The 19,280-nt window shown below is 35.9% G+C and overlaps 1 protein-coding gene across 1 annotated transcript in view; it reads right to left on the bottom strand.

Moving 5' to 3' along the window:
* Positions 1-1,976: 1,976 nt before the first annotated feature.
* hdac11 (histone deacetylase 11) overlaps positions 1,977-19,280 on the bottom strand; it is a 30,508-nt gene continuing 13,204 nt past the window's right edge. Inside the window, exons 8-12 of the mRNA XM_088636892.1 lie at positions 17,746-17,822; positions 17,391-17,453; positions 10,690-10,786; positions 7,026-7,204; positions 1,977-5,751 (exon numbers count right to left, since the gene is read on the bottom strand). Coding sequence (XP_088493018.1) covers positions 5,524-5,751; positions 7,026-7,204; positions 10,690-10,786; positions 17,391-17,453; positions 17,746-17,822 — 644 coding nt within the window. The 3' untranslated portion in view covers positions 1,977-5,523. The remainder of the gene's footprint in view (positions 5,752-7,025; positions 7,205-10,689; positions 10,787-17,390; positions 17,454-17,745; positions 17,823-19,280) is intronic.

Raw genomic sequence — 19,280 nt, 5'->3', positions numbered from 1 at the left:
CAGTTGTTAGTGATATGTTTCTTTTGATGCTGAGTATACATATATAATAGTTCAAGTAGGTGGCTGCGTCAGCATCTGTAGGCTGCAAAGGAACAGGTAATGGGTTTATTCCATGCTGAAAAGAAATGGAATGGAATATCAACATGGAATAAACCAGTTACCTGTTCCTTTACATATTTAATATACATATACATATTTAAATGTATTGCATTAAGGATTTTGAGGAAAACATTTCATATTAGATTTAACATTAAACAAATTTAAGCTGAGATATAGAATACAGACTAGAACTAGTGGAGGTCCTGAAATCACTGGGAGAAATTAAGAGAATGAATTGAATCTTAGTGGGTCAACAGGCATGAAATGGAGTCACCTTCACAAATTATTAATCATGCCTCAGGTTGTATAGAAAACTCACTTTCCCACAAATTAAAACATATGAATAAAATATTTCAGGTTTGAAAACATTTTTAAAGAAGCGTTCTTTTATTATTATTTTCTTATGTGATTATGTTAGAAGTGATTTAAGAAACTCACTGCAGAAATTGCTCTGGAATCCCGATGATCATCTCTGTGGTACAGTACATGGCTTGATGGGTTTTAGCATCAAGACTATACTTTGCAAAGACAATTCCAGCTGACCCCAACTGCTATTTACATTGTTACCTGGCTAATAATTTCTTTTTAAAAGGTTCCCTAGATCCCTTCTTCTGAAACACCTGAGGCAGAAAAAAAGCAATTACTGCTCTTGCAATTACGTTAAAAGCCTTTCTTACTGCTCTACATCCTTTGCTTTACACTCCAAATGTCTAAATTTGTGGTGCCTCAGAGTCTTTGATCCCAGCGAGATTAGACGCAGTTCACCAGCTACGTGAGAAAACACATAAGTAGGGAATGGTGAATCGGACCTTCTTCTTGCTAGTGACATGCAGACAAATTAGATAGGACTTATTCTGAAGGCAGAATAAATCTCAACAGCTGTGTGAAAGCACAGCCTACTCACACAGCTGAACAAATCGTTCATTGTGTATAGGGACTGCATTTTGAACAGCTTTTTGTGAACGCTAATTTGAACGGAAACATACAACACAACAAAAATATCTCCTCCACTCTACAAAATCTGTGGTACCCCCTCAATATTTCAAGCCTAAAAACCACCATTTCTGAGATCACACCAGAATGGTAGAAAAGTACAGTATAAGTGGACAGACAAATTGTTACTGTAAATACTGTAGTATGACTGGACAAAACGGCACTAGTTAAGTCCAATAATGTCAGGAAAGGGAATGCTAACAAAAAGCCATATTTCTTTGTAGAATCAGTTAGTTCTTAAATATATAATCATTAGACTATAAGAATGCATATTTATTTTGTTTTTCTGTTGTATTTTGTGTATATTTCTTTAAAAAAGAAAAAAATGTATTAAATCTCTGCAACAGTTGATATTCTTTGTACCTAAACAAGCTTGTTTTAACAGAGTTCTAACTCAGAAGGGTTGTGAAGTGCAAAGCAGAGCCCAACATGCATTTCTATGAAAGCAAGCCTGCATAACATATTCAGCTCCTTCCACTGCCGTTTGAAGTGAAACGAGAACGCTAAAAATCCAGCAGCAGGGTGGAAGTATAAAACCACTTAGGATTGTTTCTGTGCAAGAGAGAATGGCTGTTTTGCAAGATGTCAGGTGCACAGATGTCTGCTTGTATTAGTGTAATAACGAAGAATCGCAAATGCCTAATGATGCAGCTAAGTCAATGGTTCATGACTGCCACAAATAGACCTCTAGTGTTGTCTAGGCCACACTCAAAGTCAGGTGATGACCACTCACTGCTCTGGGCTTGGAATCCATTATAGAGCTCTCTGCCACCCCTGAAATCTGCAGTTTCTAAAACATACACAGCATTTCTCTGTAGTGCACGACATGATACAAGTAGTTCACACATGACACAGCCGGGTATTTAAGATGAGACACAATGGACTGGTTTTAAAACATTATATATTTTAATATATTAATGTAATATATTACATGTCAACCACAGAAAATGAACAACTAAGGAAACTGTCGCAAAGGTTACAAAAAGTATATTGGTTTGGCACCTCTGTTATATAATATTGATCTCAATATAAACAATATTAATTACTTTTAAAGAAATTCACATCAGTTACATACAAGTATAAAAGCTTCAAACCCCCAAATCTCAGAACCACAGTTAATTTCTCAGAAGTCCCAAACTAGGACTGCAATTAACATTTGCTGATCCTGCAATCTTTATTCAAATGGAACATTTGTACATCAGAGATAATACTAATTAACACTATCATTGTTACAAAGGGCTACTTTATTTAAAAAATGAATAATTAAATCATCATTATTGAGCCATGGTATCAACTGAAAACTTTTTTAGGATTTTAATCTCTAATTATCTCAGATACAAATATGCAGTCCAAAAATTGTATCTTTGGACAGATTATGATACTGAGTCCAATTGGGTATACAACACTATCAAGGATCAAATTAACTGGAAGACTGAATTAACTACAGTATTTTTCATTTTTTCCTTTTCTAATATTTGTTTGATTTAACTTCACATTTCACCTCCACTCTCTACGTTTCTTTTCCAAAACAAATCATTTGCAATACTTTATAAAGTACCAACATCCCAGGGTACCTGAAACTTATGTTTGAAATGCAGCATGTTTCTGTACAGGATACTAAGATGTTCTAGTGAGGAAAACTTTTTAATCTAGTAAACTACTACAAAACTCTATTTTAGAAAGCAACTATTTCAAGGAAGAGATGTTTCAAGGGGTGTCTGCTCATTTCTAAAGTTCCACAAGACAAAAATCCATTTTGAGTTTTTCTGACATATTTTCATCAGGAAGATAAAATGAGTGTTTCTGTAAGTAAATAAGATTAAGAAACAGAACTCAAATGCAATTCAACAGAGGTGTACTCATTCTCATTGGAACACAAATTTGAAAATTAAAATAAATAAAATTGGTTAAAAAGCATTATATAACTGTAAAGCTTTCATTTATAAGATAAACTACTGTACTGCAAGTTTCAAATTTACTCTATTACATTAGATGTGCATGGTTTAAAAGATACCAAGAAATTAAATGTTATTCCACTTGGCTGATATCGTCTGCTTCTATAATGAAGGCAGACATATCATTAAAATAACCCGTCATGCCCTAAAAGGTAATAATGAAGCAACAGTGGGTTTACAGAGATCACATTTACAGCCATTCAATGAAAAACCCACAAATGAGGGTCAGATTTAACAACTGAGCAGCACAGTTACAAGATCTATTCAGTATATAGACCAAATTATACTCATTTTTATGACAGTAAACTGATGGCGCAGAGGACCAAATTGATAAAATCTTTTTAGGCATCTTTTTGCAAGTCAGTAAGTAATTGGTATCGTTCCAAGAAGCTACTAAGCTTTTTTTAAGCAACTGCATTTGTGAAACAATATTGATTGTCACTTATAGTATATTTGCTCTTAAATTGATAATAGCCATTATGAACATCCTGGCTCAATCTAAAGGTTAGTTCACAAAAATGCATGTTAATAGCCTTTTAATGTACGTTTCATTTTCTTTAAAGTAATCGAGGACTTTCATTTTTACTACAAAAGGGGCTATTAAATGTAAACAGAATGAGAACGCCACTCTATATGAATAACGGTTCAGGAAAAAAATAAAGAAAAATAATTCATATAAAATCTATACAAGTTCTAGTTTTGAAAGGTACAATTTGGGGTTTTGTGTTGGAATAGTGTTCATTTAAAAAAATAAGGTAAATAAATAAGCTTCACTAGCAAAGATAGTGTTCAATACAATACTTAACCATAACATTAATTTAACAAATTGTCTTCGGTGGGAATTCAGGTTACTTTGTTCAATGCAAACTTGCTACACAAATGAGTAGCCCAGTTCACTAGGGCACAGAATATAAGACGTTGTTCCTTACAATATTTGAATTGTTGAAATACATGTCCTTTTGATAAAAGTAGACTGAAAAATGTACACCATCTTTTTTGTACCATTACAAGAAACCAGACTAAATTCACCTTTCTACAGGTGCCTTTCAAGACATGTGTAGCATATCATGGTCTTTTATCACATCATGTAAAAAGGCATATTACAAATTATATCTTTCAGAAATTGCATGTTATGAAAAACTGTTAAATATGCTCACTCTAACTGAATTTGAGGAATATTCTATGAGTGAAAGACTTAAGTTTCCAAGTCTCCTGTGGCTTTATACAGTACTTCATTGTAGTGTATTTAAAATGAGATTTTGTACCATTGCACAACATGATCTACAAGATTAATCAAGTTAATGCGGCAGCATTTTATATTATTTTCACTCATTTCCCCTTGATGATCTCCCTTCTCATGTGAGTTTTCTTGCTCTTTTTAATGTTGTCTAGTTTATTATTTCTTACTTTAAGACTTCGAAAAACATAAGACCGTGGGCAATGTCATCTAATTTATGATGTTAATATGTAATATGTGAGAGTATACACATATGGTTTTCTGCATATTGCATTAGTCACGCTAAAAAAAAAAAAAATCAAGAAGATCAAGATCAAGAATTGATTTCTTAAAATGGGAAAAATGGACTTGTTTCTAAAATACTACTCATTTGGAATCACACAATGTTAAAGGAAAAATGAATCTGCTATTACCTCAAAACTGAAAGATCACTTAACAGGTCACATAACAGTTTTCTGTAGTTTTCTTCCCAACTGGTTTGAAAATGCTAGTGATGATGTTATCATGGTTTCTCTGAGGAGGTCAGAAACATTCGTTAAACGGGGGTTGGTTAGACTGACCGACTGCACTATTATTCTCTGACATGAGTAAAACACAATGTCTGCAGTTTAGGGTGCAGTTAACAGTTATACAGTACATAAAAGTACACGTTTGTACTGTTGTATGTCCAATAAACCTATACTGCAGATATACTGTATATGAAACAAATTAAAAACATTTTTGCTGTTTGCTATACAGTCTTTATGCATTAAATGAGTGATATCACTATCTTTTCTTCCCAGTGTCTTCACACACCTATTGAAATCAAATGTAGATGTGGTAACCCATATATTTTTTTTTTTTAATGCTCAGAGCAAGCAGTTTCTTCAATCACATTTCAGGTCATCATTCACATTCAAAGTCACAACAAAGAGCACGGAGGTCAAAAGGCAGTACAAAATCCACGCCATAATTATTGTACAACTACTCATGTGAGCAGAAGTATCTAGTACCATTGAACAATACAAATAGTAAATCATTTTTGGAGAAAAAAAAAGCTCAGTCAAGAAGCTGTACAATTCTCTCCAGAACTACTATGAGTGAAATTAAAAGTGTGGATTTGACATGGAAAACTTTAAGAGGATATGCCACAATATAAATAGAAGATTTTGAACTCAGTCTAAAGTTAAGTAGCCAACATATACGTCAAGGGAAATTCAAAAGGAAAGCAGAAGGGTAGGAGCGTCAGATGCTAGAGAGCTAAGTGCCAGCAGAAACAGATTTGCTCATCATCAGGGGAACGTGTGAAGGCCCTGCTTCACGTGCAGCACAGTCGCAGTCCACCAGACCTTGATTATTCAAGTTAATTATGGAATCGGCTATTATCCGTGCTGTCCTCTTCTGATATCCCCCGGAGGTCACCATGAGGATCGGTATCTGCCTTCCACGCGCCGCCTTGAATATGATTTCATCCCTCTTAATAATGCCCTGGGTAATCGAAAAGGCAGTGGTTGGTCTTTTTTGCTTCCTCTCATTTTATCATTATTGAAAAGACACGGTTTTCAATGCATGCAATACTGGTGTGGTAATGTACATTTATGTCTGATCCTTATCCACAGAAACTAGCTGCCAACTTCTTTAAGTTAAGTGACCCGTAGGAAAAGGATGGGACTACAGGATGCAGTGTGGTTTCCACATCTGTCACTACAAAACGTTGCCTTTTACTTAAGAACACTACACTACGGAGTATGCGCATGCACAAAATCAAGGTTTCACTTGTAGTTTCCACCTTTAGGATATAATTAACACATAAGTGGCAACAAGGTGAGCTAAAATAAAGTGCAAGAACAATAAACCGTATCGTTTTTGTCCAACAGAAATAGTGTATGAAATATTGTTATATTGGTGTTAAGTGGCCAAAAAATATCTGCATTACAATAGTGCAAGTTATAGTACAGTAAAATAGAGTTACGAGTTAATGGTTTGGATAAGGGTAACATCTTGTACAGGAACAAGGAATGAAGTGACTTTAAAAACAGAGATTATGCAAACTATTAATGTTACTTCTTAAAGTGACAATGATTGCAAGGGCTTTGCTATGGCAAACAGTACAGTGAACAGATTGTCCAGGTTCAACAAGTGCAGGAGCAGGATGATGGAATACCATTGTACTGGGCTGTTGTGCTACTGGAAAAGGCAATGGGCTGGAGAAGTTTCTATTCTGACAATTGAGAATAGGATAAGAGGCTGACAGCAGAGTGATGCTGATTAATCCTGGCTAGCCTCTCAAGACAGGATGATCTAATAGGAGAGCATGTGGAATAATCAATTGCTTCATTCTCAGTATGAACTATAGCAGCTATTGCAAGCAAGCTGGATTTGCAAGTTTCAAATGGTCTCGTACTCTAGGGGCTTGTAGCACGTGTAACACAAAGTCAAATTGAAATTAAATACAGGAAAATAGTGGTAAAGATTCATTTAATCTTCATGAGAATATGTTTTTCTAAAAAAGCCTTACAGCAAATCAAGCCTCTTCCACTCTCCTGGCTATCTAGCTACTGTATATTTCTAATTATAAAACCATGTCAATTCCCAAGTTCGATTTCAAAACTTTATCACACTGATGTAATATAGAATACATAATTCCCTCTAGCAATAAGTTAATGCATGTTCAGCAATATTGATTGCAGCCCTCTAAGGGTCTATACCTCATTGCCAGCAGGCGAAGTGGTCAATAATGACAAGATTGAGTGTCTACACACCTGAGGCGAAATAGCAAGACCCCCCAGTGGATCTCCATCCAGGATATCAGTGCCTGCGTTGTAGACGACGATGTCAGGTCTCATTTCGTTCAGCGCTCCCTCCACATGAAGCTCAACCTTTTGCAGATATTCTGGGTCCTCGGTGCCCCAGTCAAGCTCAACCTTTCTCTTTATTGCTCCTGAAGTGAAATGGCATCGGCAGTTAAATCATAATTAAATCAAAACAGCCAGGCGTGCTGGGATTGGTCAAGAAGGCTTACTGAAGCTTAGAATACCCTACATACAGCCCCACTCGTTGAGACACCAGGGAAAAACAAGATTTTACAGTTCTCATGTATCACAATTATTGTTTCTTAGTAGTGTATCAGTGACATCCTGTTACAGAGCACCCTAAACCTCTAACAATATTAAAACACTACAGAGCAGACTGTTTTAATATACCAAATTAAACTTGTCAGATAGTTGTTACCCATAGACGTTTAGCAATAGTTTTTATACACTTATTTTTTCACACAACTCTGAACACAGGACCTATTTTTTTGCAATGGACCAACTAGAGCGTTCTGCTGTATCATTGAGAATCGCAGGGAAGGGCTACAGTATATGAACATCTTACAATAATTACATTTCCATATCTATCAGTGAATAAAACAATTCCTGCTCTCGTTCAGTTGACAGATGAAACCTGTAACTCTGAAGAAGTTCTGTCCACTGCATTCCCATCAGTTCACAGAAAGAAAATGACAAATTGTAATCCTTCTATAAATGTATTTGACGAATGAGTGATAGTCCTATTGCTTTTAAAAGTGGTTTACATTGTTAAATATATGCCCAATTATAGCAGCAGAATTTTAAGAAAAAATAATAGTGACATCTAGAGGTAGAAATGAGAAGATACAAATTTGGAAATCTTTATTAAACAAATGACTACACTTTCACAGACAACTTTATTGAATTATGTTTGCAGGAATATAGGTGAACCGTCAGGAACACAAATTGTACAGCAATCCTTTATAAATTATTTGATCTCTGAGCTATACTGATTCTTGTTAGTTCAGTTCCCCCCCCTCACCGGCTGAGAAATCCATACTTTTCTCTAATGTGACACAGTGCACAACACTGCCACCTGTAGGAATGTAAACGCATTACAGTTCACTTCTGAGACGACACCCTTGCGTTTCCAACTTTTCCAAATGGTGTCAGCATTTTCACAGCAGACAAAAAGCTCGTGGCATTTTGTTTTTACTAAGCCTTTAATTATGTGAAATTAAAACTGCATAGACTGATTTAGTGAATATGCATATCAGTTTACATGCATTCTTACTCTGATGAAGCACTGTAATTAAAAGTGAATGACTTTACAATCCTTACAGGTGTCCCAAAGATATAGAGCAGAACCATGCTGATGGTATGCCTGCCAGAAATGTATTATGAATGTATTTATGAAAATGCTGAACCATTTCATCAACCGATGTTTTCCATTTATATATTAAAAAAACACTGTTGTCTCGACATTTTAACTTTAAAGTAACAAAAGTCGTGTCTGTACTGCAGTGCTTGCTACTTGAGCTGCAGCAATGAAGCAATGAGATTGGTTTTACACCTGTAATGACTATCCATTTGCTTATCTATTATCACTATCCGAGCCTGCACCTGACCCATCTCAAGCTGGAACCAGGCTGATGCAGAGTTCTAACTGAATAAATACTACTGCACTGCTGTGAACTAACTGAAACTGTCCCAAACCAGTGCCCTTGCTTAAATAATACATTGCACACCCTTAACGACTAAGCCTTGAAAACACATTTGTGGAAAGAAATCAAAAGCATCGCCTGTGTAAAACTTCAGGATAGGAAACATTCTTAAATGGGTCTGGATTTAGATACTTGCGCCTCTCTGCTCTTTTGAAAATGATGCCCCAGACCACATGAAAGATATTCAAGGTCTGATGGCTAAAGAATGAAAGGCAATCTAATGAGGTGAGTCCAGGCAGCACAGGATGCACAGTATACCAACTGTATGTCATGTAAACTATTGCACAGCAATCACGGCATAATATTTAGAAATAGTACCTGTAGAAAAGAGGGAGAGTGACTCGGCCACAAGAGAAAGACAAAAAAAAAAGATTCTGACAGTGTTCTGTATCTCCTGTGAAAACAAGGGACTTTCTCAATGTTTGTCGTATACACTACAGTAGTGGAAATACTTCAGAAATTTTGGAGACATATTCGAGCTGTTGGAGAATCCATCTGCTTGGTAAACAGTTGTTGGAAGGCAGCCCATACAACAGGATAGAAGGCAATCAGCAATGGCTATAACAAAGCATGAGGGAAGTATGGGGCTGTATCACATCCACTGAAGAAGATACAGGCAGAGTCTCATCCACCATGACCACATCTCAGTGGGACTCCAGGCATTCAGCCAATACAGTGCAAACATATCTGGAAGGCAAAGAGGCTGATGGAACACTCGCAGGGAGGTCATGGCCTATACAAAATCCTGTTATGAACATCATCAACGCCATATGGGGTAGCATTGATGCTGAGAAAGTTAAACAGCAACCAGACAATTTGGATGAACACTAGCATGGGGAAAGTGGTATAGGATTTCGAAATATTTCAGTGCTCTTCACAGGATGTCATTCTCTGCAAAGAAGCAAAGGCTTAATTATAGGATATTAATGTGGCACTGATGGCAGACTCAGAAGTAGAACTACAGGAGAAAGTGTTCAAATGGCAGAGGAGTCTGGAAAAGGGTGGACTGAAAATGAATGCAGAAAAATCTGAAATAATGGTAATGGAGAGAAGAGGAGATACTATGACCAATGTTGAGGAGACAAATGGAGGAAAACTGAAACAAGTTGATGACTTTAAATACCTTGGATCAAAACTGGTAAAGGGAGGAGAAACACTGGAGGCAGTAAAACAAAGAGTGAAAGCTGGATGGAACAAGTGGAGAGAAATAACTGGAATAATCTGTGACAGGAAAATTCCCAGAAAGTTAAAGTGCAAAATGTACAAGACTGTGATTAGACCTGTACTACTATATGGAGCTGAATGCTTGGCAGTTGGAAAGAGGGAAGAGAACTTGATGAGAAGAACTGAAATGAGGATATTGAGATGGATTCTGCAGATTTCAATGAAGGATAAGATCAGAAATGAAGAAATCCGTAGACGATGTAGGGTGGTGGATGTGGTTGAGAAGATGCGAGAGGCGAGGTTACGGTGGTATGGACATATCATGAGGAGGGACTTTGAGGAAGTAACAAAGAGGGTAATGGAATTTGAGGTGGAAGGTAACAGAGGAAGAGGCAGGCCTAGAAAGAGATGGATAGATTGTGTGAGAAAAGATATGGAGGTATGTGAAGTGAGTGAGGAAGATGTGCTCGACAGAGACAAATGGAGAAGAGCAACCAAAGCAGCTGACCCCAGGACAGTCTGGGACTAAGGCTGTGAAAAAGAAGAAGAAGAAGAAGAATGTCACGAACAATTTAAAGTATTTGTTTTTTCTGTAATAATGTTTATGCATTCATGCATTCATGTAATTCACCATACTGGTACTGTATATACCCACTTTGTCCTGCATTTCAAATACCTTACACATATTTACCCTTATCAAACACCATAGACATCCTTAACATTTTATATCACAACCTATGACTTACGTTTCGCATATCCATCCCCAGGATATATGTATCTATTGTAGGCATCCATTATGTAGACCCTGTTGTCATCCAAGAAATCTCTCTCATGTCCATTGCCCTAAAATAAAAAAAAACATGGTTCCCATAAAAGCTTTAGGGTAAAAAAGCATGCACAAACCAGGAGATATTCCCTTGCAATCAGGATTGTGGGAATCTCAAACCGGCTGTTGTAGCTGAGGTTTTCTCCATTAGACAGGGTTAATATACGTCCAGGTTTTCCCAGACATGGCTCTTAAATCCCCACTCTGGAATGTATCACATACTCTCTTTCTCCAAAGGTTTTCAAAGCGAAACGGTCCTTGGGATTAATGGAGTGTTGGTCATTTGAGAGAGAGAGACTGTGCGTGATTATAGTCAGAGACTTGTCTTGTTCACTGCCCTTTGGGTCACTGTGAGAAAGTACGATTTTTCGAAAGCTTACACCCTAGGCTCAATCAAGATGTGAATTTCAGTGTCTTATCTGATGCCTTACTCACGTCCTGTCCATAGCAGTCTAGGCCCAAGCTTATAGAAAAGCTCTATAACATGTCGCATCTATGAATAAATGAATGGAAAGCATAAAACATTTTTGTATCACCACATTTTCAAATGGACTGTCATCTGCCTTCTTGTTTAAGTCAAGCTATCCGATTTCATTTTGTGTTCCCCTCTGGTTTTTTTTTCTCTCCAATCTTTTTGAGACGTCAGTGACAAAATACCAGAACATCACTTCAATCCATGCAAAGACGTGATGAGTACTGCAATTCTTTTTAAAAGTCTCCAAATCTCTTTTGTGCTAAAGGAACTGAAGTTAAAACCATCTAAAAGCAAGCTTAAGAACACTTTATTACCATTTATGTTTTCATTCAATTTGTTCTTTTAGAAACTGCACTATTTTTAAAGATAATCATCTGAGGACCATATACTTCTACTGTCACTGAATTACAGATTTGCATGTCCAATACAGTTCATAAAGATACTGCAAAAGGTACTTAGATAGTTTGTGAATCATCCTCATACATTTTGAGATAAATTAAGCCTCTTAACTGTCCACTGTTTTTAGGCAGAGGATAATGTTTCTTATCCAGTCATATTCTTGTAAAGGCAATATAATTTGCCTATTATAAATATAATTTGAACTATTATTAATTTTTTCATATGCTATCATTTTGGGCTACAACTGCAGTGTGTGCATAATCAAAACAGAGTTGAAATAGTTGCACTGTAAATCCAAATATCACATTAAAGTGAAAACAAGCTTTTTAACAAATAGAAATCACATGGGATAGCTTTACTACATTTTTTCCTTTTTAAATGAATGCATCAAAACTCGTGATATATCATTTAGAAACACCTGTACTGAAATTTCACTAAACTGTATTAACACAAGAGACAATGCAGTAGGCAAATTAGGTACAGTAATTATCTTGTAAACAAACACAGACTGAATCAACACAATCAGTACATCATTTTCAGGTACTGTAAATGTTAATGTCCATGTTAATGAGAAGCTCACATCTCCCCAGTACAACTATCATTACTAAGAAATGCAAGTTAATTACTATAGTTAACACAACTATAAAGCCATACATTCACAAAGCTTCCTTCTAGCTTGTGCTACTTGTATTTGTACAGTACCCCGTGCATGTGAAACAAATATTAAATTCAACAGTGTTTCAAAAAATAACCTCAATTATTTCCTTTCTTGAAACTGCCTTTAAACCACATCTTTGCAGTGCTAAATCTTAAATAACTAAACCATATCATTTTCACCACAATGTACCAGTAAGATAAGTTCTGAAGAGCAAAGTAATGTTAATATCCAAGCCTTTTCATCTCAGCATTAATAATGAATCCTATGGAAATGTTCAGTTTTACTTTCATTATTACAGAATCACTAACCAATGTAATATTTCAGTCCTTCTGAAACATTCTGTGTGCTACAAATGAAGGTAAATTATTAAACTGTGTGCTCTTCCTTACATATATTTCCATTTTTGATTTCAAGTGCACCCAGGCGATGGATGTATCGGTCGTGAATAAGCATAATTTATATTTTTGCACAAAAGAACAAGGCTTGAGTGTGAGCCAACAGTAGCTTTTTTGTTTTGACTTTCATCTGCTAGCTAATATGGGTCTGAAATTCATCTGAAAATAATCATACTGGTTTTGGTTTTTCAAATTAATATTTTCATTTCAAAAGTATTGATAAACATGCACTTTTTTGCATTTTAGGTATACCTATTCTCTAAGGAAGACAAAAGAATAAGTTTATAGGGCTTAGGCAAATATTGATTATTGTTTACTATGTTTTGTTATAACAAATACAGACTGGTCCTGCCGGGATTCAATAAATGTTAGAATAGAAAATATATGCTAGAAATACTAAAAAACAAAGCCCTAGAGAAGAGGACGCACATTTGCAGGTAATTACAGAGACCTGCTGGCAGAACTGATAAAATACTGTACAGTACATCATCTTCTGAGCCCTCAGATTAATAACAAATTATTAAATAAGAAATAATTTGAAAAGGAACTTTATTAATGATTTTGTAACTAGGATGCACAAGACAAGCCTGCAAGTTAACAGTAACATGGGGTCTTCCCAATTATAGTGATTGGACTAACAGATTAAGGAGGAAACAAAATCACTTCATAATTGAACACCATGTGAATTAAGCTTTGGGTACCCATAACCCTAAGAGCCCCACTGTCAAATAAATTAAATTGTATTTTTAAGGCATAGCAACCACGTCAAAATTAATCCTCTTACTTCTTTGACTAAGAGATAAAGCATGTGTTCCTCAATTTCGGAATGCCCTGAAGGAGGTATTCTTAGACTTCCTATTTAGCTACGGATTCATGCATTTATAATTAAGATAAAAACATGACTTTGTTTGGAAACTTTCTTTAGAGAGGATATGACCAATAGGAGCTTGCATTCGTGAAACTGCCTGCTCCAGAAAGATAGCAGGATTACAAAAAGGCCAGCACAACAAAATAAGATTTTCAAGTATTCCCTTTTAACAGGCCCCAGAAACCATCAATTAATTAAGAAATTCCACAACAGATTTTATAGGAACTACCCTTTAGGTATACAATGTAAGCACGCATGTATTTCAAGATGAACTTTGCTATTCAAGTATACCAAGTGGAAATAAACAAATTTGTATTTTCTTCAATTCAATAAGCTATATGTAGCTTGTAGAAGTATTTAATAATAGCAATTGCACTACAGACTTTTGAAACGTGCACAAACATGAGTGGAAGTGTTGAACACAGATCTTAAATTGAAACAATACCCAAAATAATATTAATACATAAACATAAATCTATGGCCACTAGCCAGTTACCATCTATCAACTGTAATTAAAATCTCAGAATAGTTAAGCTGGAAATATCAAGAATAAGGATTCAAGATTTTGAATAAGTTGAAGCACTAACATCATAACACAATTACCTCCATTTAAAAACTATACTACATGAGACATTGGACATGAAGTCAATATACTTTCCATATCACTGTGATTAACACCTCTGAGATTATGTAGTCCATAAATTTCAATAATTTATCAGTGTGCATAGACTGTAATACTGCTGTGTGTGAACATTTTCTGAAATTAGAGACCTTGTTCCAATGTCTGTGTGTAGTTTGTTCACGCTTGCATGAGAAAGCAGAGAGTTAACTTTTTCAATTAATAATCTTAAAACTAAATTGCAAGATTCCTTATTTTGCTATTTCAATTTTCAAATTAATGAGCTAACAAATTCAAATAGCACATCATAAAATATTTGCATATTCAAGCATAGAATTGAACCTCAAAGCTTTTTTCATAAAATGCAGTAAATGTGACACAGTACCTGACAACTGTATGAAGTCAGGCAAAATTTTGCCCTCTCCCTTTTCCTAAGTTACGCATAGGCAGCATTTTCCTTCCAGTTTTTATGCTTCTGTGCAGGTCTTTAAAGCCTTTTGTTCTTTCCACAGCACTCATGAATTATTTACCGAGTATAAGTATTGATCTGATTTCCTTGTCTTGTTCTGTCAATAGGTAAAAGCTGTAATTATAATCAAGCCAAGTTTTAAAATGAATATGACAGGGTTGGACTCCTTCCAAGAGTCCAGTGAATCATCGTTCATGGTCAATTCTAATTCAATGAAAAGGCAAAATCGCTGTGAGAGTCAAACGAGAAGTGTCATTATGGAAAATAATGAAAATAAGAACTAATCAAGACACTCGAGTACCACTAATTAAAACGCACTTCGTCTATTATAACCCACATGTAACATGGAAAAAGCATTGTTGTCTTCAACACAAATACCCCATCTACAGAGGAAGAGTTGTAGGAATATGTTACTATATTGCTGAGGTCTTGTCCCTTTCTTGTTCTTGTTTTCAGAATAAAAGAAACATTCTTAGAATTATAGACATTGCCAGAATCTCAGTACGATGCTATGTGACAATAAACTACATTTTGTGAGTTGAAACCTAGACCTGTACAAACCCAGGGCATAAAACATGACATGACTATCTTTTAAATATCAAGAAATAATTGTACGGGTATTGATACAATTTTGTTTTGTTTCAAATGATGTTCCAAAAAGTCTAGGTGATTACAAAGCACCAGCAGCAAGTAGGCTGTAAGGCGTATTTGCTGATACAAGCAAGATATGAGTCGAACCCTTCCATAGTTTGATCCAAGTGACACAATTTGCTGTGCCTGGCAAGATTCCATAGCTGTAAAATGTAACCTTAATAAAAATTAACAAATAAAAGTCAGCCTGATACCATAAAAAACTATTCAAAGATATTTAGTGCAGGACGTTTTTTTCTTTCTAATAAAAAACTTTAAGATTTCAAAACTAATCAGGAAATTACTTTTCTGTACCATACATTTAAAGTTCTTTAATCAGCCCCTTTGAATTTAATCTTTAATTTGACATAATTTATTATACAGTATTTATGCATTCCTAGAATGCTACTTTCTGTGACATCTATTCCTTATGAAAAAGCGTTCTTCCGCAACCAAAGTCTATAGAGACCTAAATCAGCACAGAAGCATTTTTAGTATGAAAACTAAGTGGTACAGTATGTTGTCTATTTTTGGGGGGATTCCCTCAATCACTTTTGAAAAGCACCTTCTTAACTTGTTTTAGATGGAATAGTTTGTCAAGACTGCATGTTACTGAAGCAGACATAGATTGTCGGAGAGCTTTCTGTACAAGTAAGAAAAGTAATAACAGCAACCCACACCTGACATGAAACTATTCTTTTAAATGAAACAGGTCAAGGAGATAAAGTACAGTAGAAAGGATATCTTCTGTGGGTCTCCACAGGTCTCAGAGATGAGATGTCAATGCTCCTGTGTGACAATTTCTACCACATGATGGAGCTGACACGCGGAAAACTCAGATTTCACTGGCAGTTCCCTAATAATGAGGCCTAAGGTCAAATTAAAAGCAAAACAGCAACATCCGATTTCTAACACCGTGCAGCTGGGGTTATCAATTGCTAGTATGTGACACGTACAGGGAGAGTTTTCTGACCACTGCAAAGCACTGAGAATAGAAAGATCCTAACATGTTTTGACATTTACTGCAACATAGTTTTAAAAAGAGTAATTGTTTTGTACCTTTCAGAGGTGTTTTTAATTTTATTTTCATATTATTTACCGTCATTGTTATCATTGTAAGAGAAATGCTGTCCACAACTCAATTCTCAAATTTCCATTTTATCCTATGGTCTAAGGTTTTTAAACAAATTTAAACAATGCATGTTTTTTGTACTGTACTTTCTGATATTATTTTTTTTACTGATATGGAAATAATTGAACAATGTGAACAGTATAAAATAAAAAAATACCTTGTGAATTAAAAACTGCATTTGCAGAGTATTTGATAATCATGCATTCTAACACATATTACAAAATTGCGAAATCTAAAATTCTTCTCTGTCTGCAACTAGTGTCAAATTATGGTACCTTCAAACAAATGGAGAAGTTCTCCACTTGACGTAAGCTAAGAAAGATGGGTTGCCATAGTTGACAGATGTTTAAGGACTCCTGTAGACACTTAAGATAAATTCTGTTCTGTTCAGACTGCTACAAATCAATTCAATGCTCTGTGCTTAAAGGCAAGTGCTGATTGCACTGAAAGCCCTTCAAGTCAAACTGCTAATTTTATGCAGGATGTTATTCATGATGTCACTTTGCGTTACTAAAGAAATTCAAAGTTTTCTCTGAAACAAAACATGTATAGGAATTTACTTTAGCACAAAAATACTTTGGAGATACATACTGCACACTTTGCTACCAATATTGTTTTGCTGAATGCGAACGGTGTCCATTATGGTTGCTACAAAGGTAACCTTTGAAAGCCTTATCATCAGACGATACTTGATTGCTAAGTACATCATGAACGTCAACTACATAAATTCAATGCCACAGAAAGAGAAAATATTAACCATGGGAATAGAGAATAAGATGCCCAGCCATATTGTTGAAGCTGATGGTCTGGCTTCTTGCAAGATCTTTAAAAGATCCTTGGATCAAGTAGGTACCAGTACCAGTAGATAGATTGAATGGCCTCCTCTCATTTGGAGATGTGACTTTTTTTGCTTGACTGCAGGTATTATCTCAAAGCTGTGTTGTTTGCAATGCGCATGGAAAGGATTTGATCTTACCTGATGTGCATCCAGATCAATAATTGTAGCCTTGGATACCCCTTCCACTCTCTCAAACAGGAACTGTGAAAAAAAGTCATTTTGAAACGTATTCTGTGGAGAATTTGATACCGCTCATATATTTAGGATGTAGCAATATTTTCTTCTTGTTTCATCTTAATATAATATAAAATATTGAAATGGATATCAGCCTCGGACTCTCTTATTAAATTTTATTCCCTCTCTCCTCATTCACATGGAATGCTAATACGTTTTTGAAAAACACAGAAGCTCAGGTTTTGATATTGACCTAAAAGATTCCACTAGGATTTATATTGACCTATATATTCTAATCAAAATACAGAAAGCAACTTACCTTAATAGCTAGGGTAATATCAGCATAGGCACAAAACCCACCGCCTTTATCACTGGAACAATGATGGAAACCTCCTCCTATAACACATGAACAGATACAGTAGGTGGGATCTGTTGAGTGTTAGTGATGATGGTAATAACATGTAAAACTAATACAGAGTCAATAACGCTAAATCAAGACTTAATCAGCCTCTTGGTTATTAAGTTTTTATTGCCATTACACTGCTAAGCCAAACTGCTTTCAAACCTATTAGTATTATATTGTATTTTCTCATAATAATCAAGCAGCACAAATATAGAATCTCATATAAACCTTTTGCGACTGATGTCGCATTCCCCACAGGTGGTTTAACATTCTCTTTTTCATTTTAGTCAGATGCGAAGTGTTTTTATCCTTTCTCACAAAAAAGTAAATTAAGCATGACTGTGACCCTCAAGCTTGAGATTAATTTTAAGTCACTCATGAATATACCTTTCAATTAATTCCAGTCCTTCTCATACATTCATACATTCAAGCAGATGACAGGAGCTCTGAATAAATCACTCTTTTATGTACTAAAGCAATGTTTATCAATGCAGAACAATGGGTTAGCTTCCCTGATTCATTAGAAGTGTTGAAGAAAAGGCTGAGCCAGCAGGAACCTTTTTTTTCTTAACTCTTACTTGACACGAGAAAAATAAAGATGTGCAAAAACAGGTTTTGATTTCCCTTAAGATACAAAGATTGGAACTAGTGAATCTATGCCACCAAGAAAATACAAATAAAGAGAGGTAACAACTGAGTGGACAGATTTATTTTCTGAATGCCAGTTAATAAATTAAAGTGCTGTTTTCACATAAAGAACAAAATAGTTACATACAGTACAGTGTTATCACACATTTCATTACTATTACCAGCAGCCATATCACCCTGCAACTCACAACTGGCAACCCACTGAAGCTAAGCAGGTGTGAGCCTGGTCAGTACCTGGATGGGAGACCTCCTGGGGAAAAACTAAGGTTGCTGCTGGAAGAAGTGTTAGTGGGGCCAGCAGGTGGCGCTCACCCTGCTGTCTATGTGGGTCCTAATGCCCCAGTATAGCGATGGGGACACTATACTGTAAACATTAAAAATCCCAGGGCATTTCTCGAAAAGAGTAGGGGTGCTACCCTGGTGTCCTGGCCAAATTTCCCATTGGCCCTTACCAATCATGGCCTCCTCTATGAATTGGCTTCATCACTCTGCTCTCCTCCCCACTGAGAGCTGGTGTGTGGGGAGCGTTCTGGCGCACTATGGCACTATGGCGCACCTATCATCCAGGTGGGGCTGCACATTGGTGGTGGAGGGGAGTCCCCATTACGTGTAAAGCGCTTTGAGTGGAGTGTCCAGAAAAGTATGGAAGGCCGTTTCCGCCAGGGAGTAAAAAATAAACGCACTATGGTATCTCAGAATTCCGACTAAGCAACTCAGAATTGCGACTTAGCAAGAATCCGTTACAATAACAAAAGGACAGACAATGAAATATGGCTATTTCGAAGTCACAAATGTGAGATATA

Source organism: Lepisosteus platostomus, chromosome 6, assembly GCF_059453375.1.
Source record: "Lepisosteus platostomus isolate fLepPlt1 chromosome 6, fLepPlt1.hap1, whole genome shotgun sequence".
In the NCBI taxonomy this organism is placed as follows: domain Eukaryota; kingdom Metazoa; phylum Chordata; class Actinopteri; order Semionotiformes; family Lepisosteidae; genus Lepisosteus; species Lepisosteus platostomus.
The sequence above is the reverse complement of the archived record's forward strand: the minus strand, read 5'-3'. Positions and strand labels throughout refer to the sequence as shown.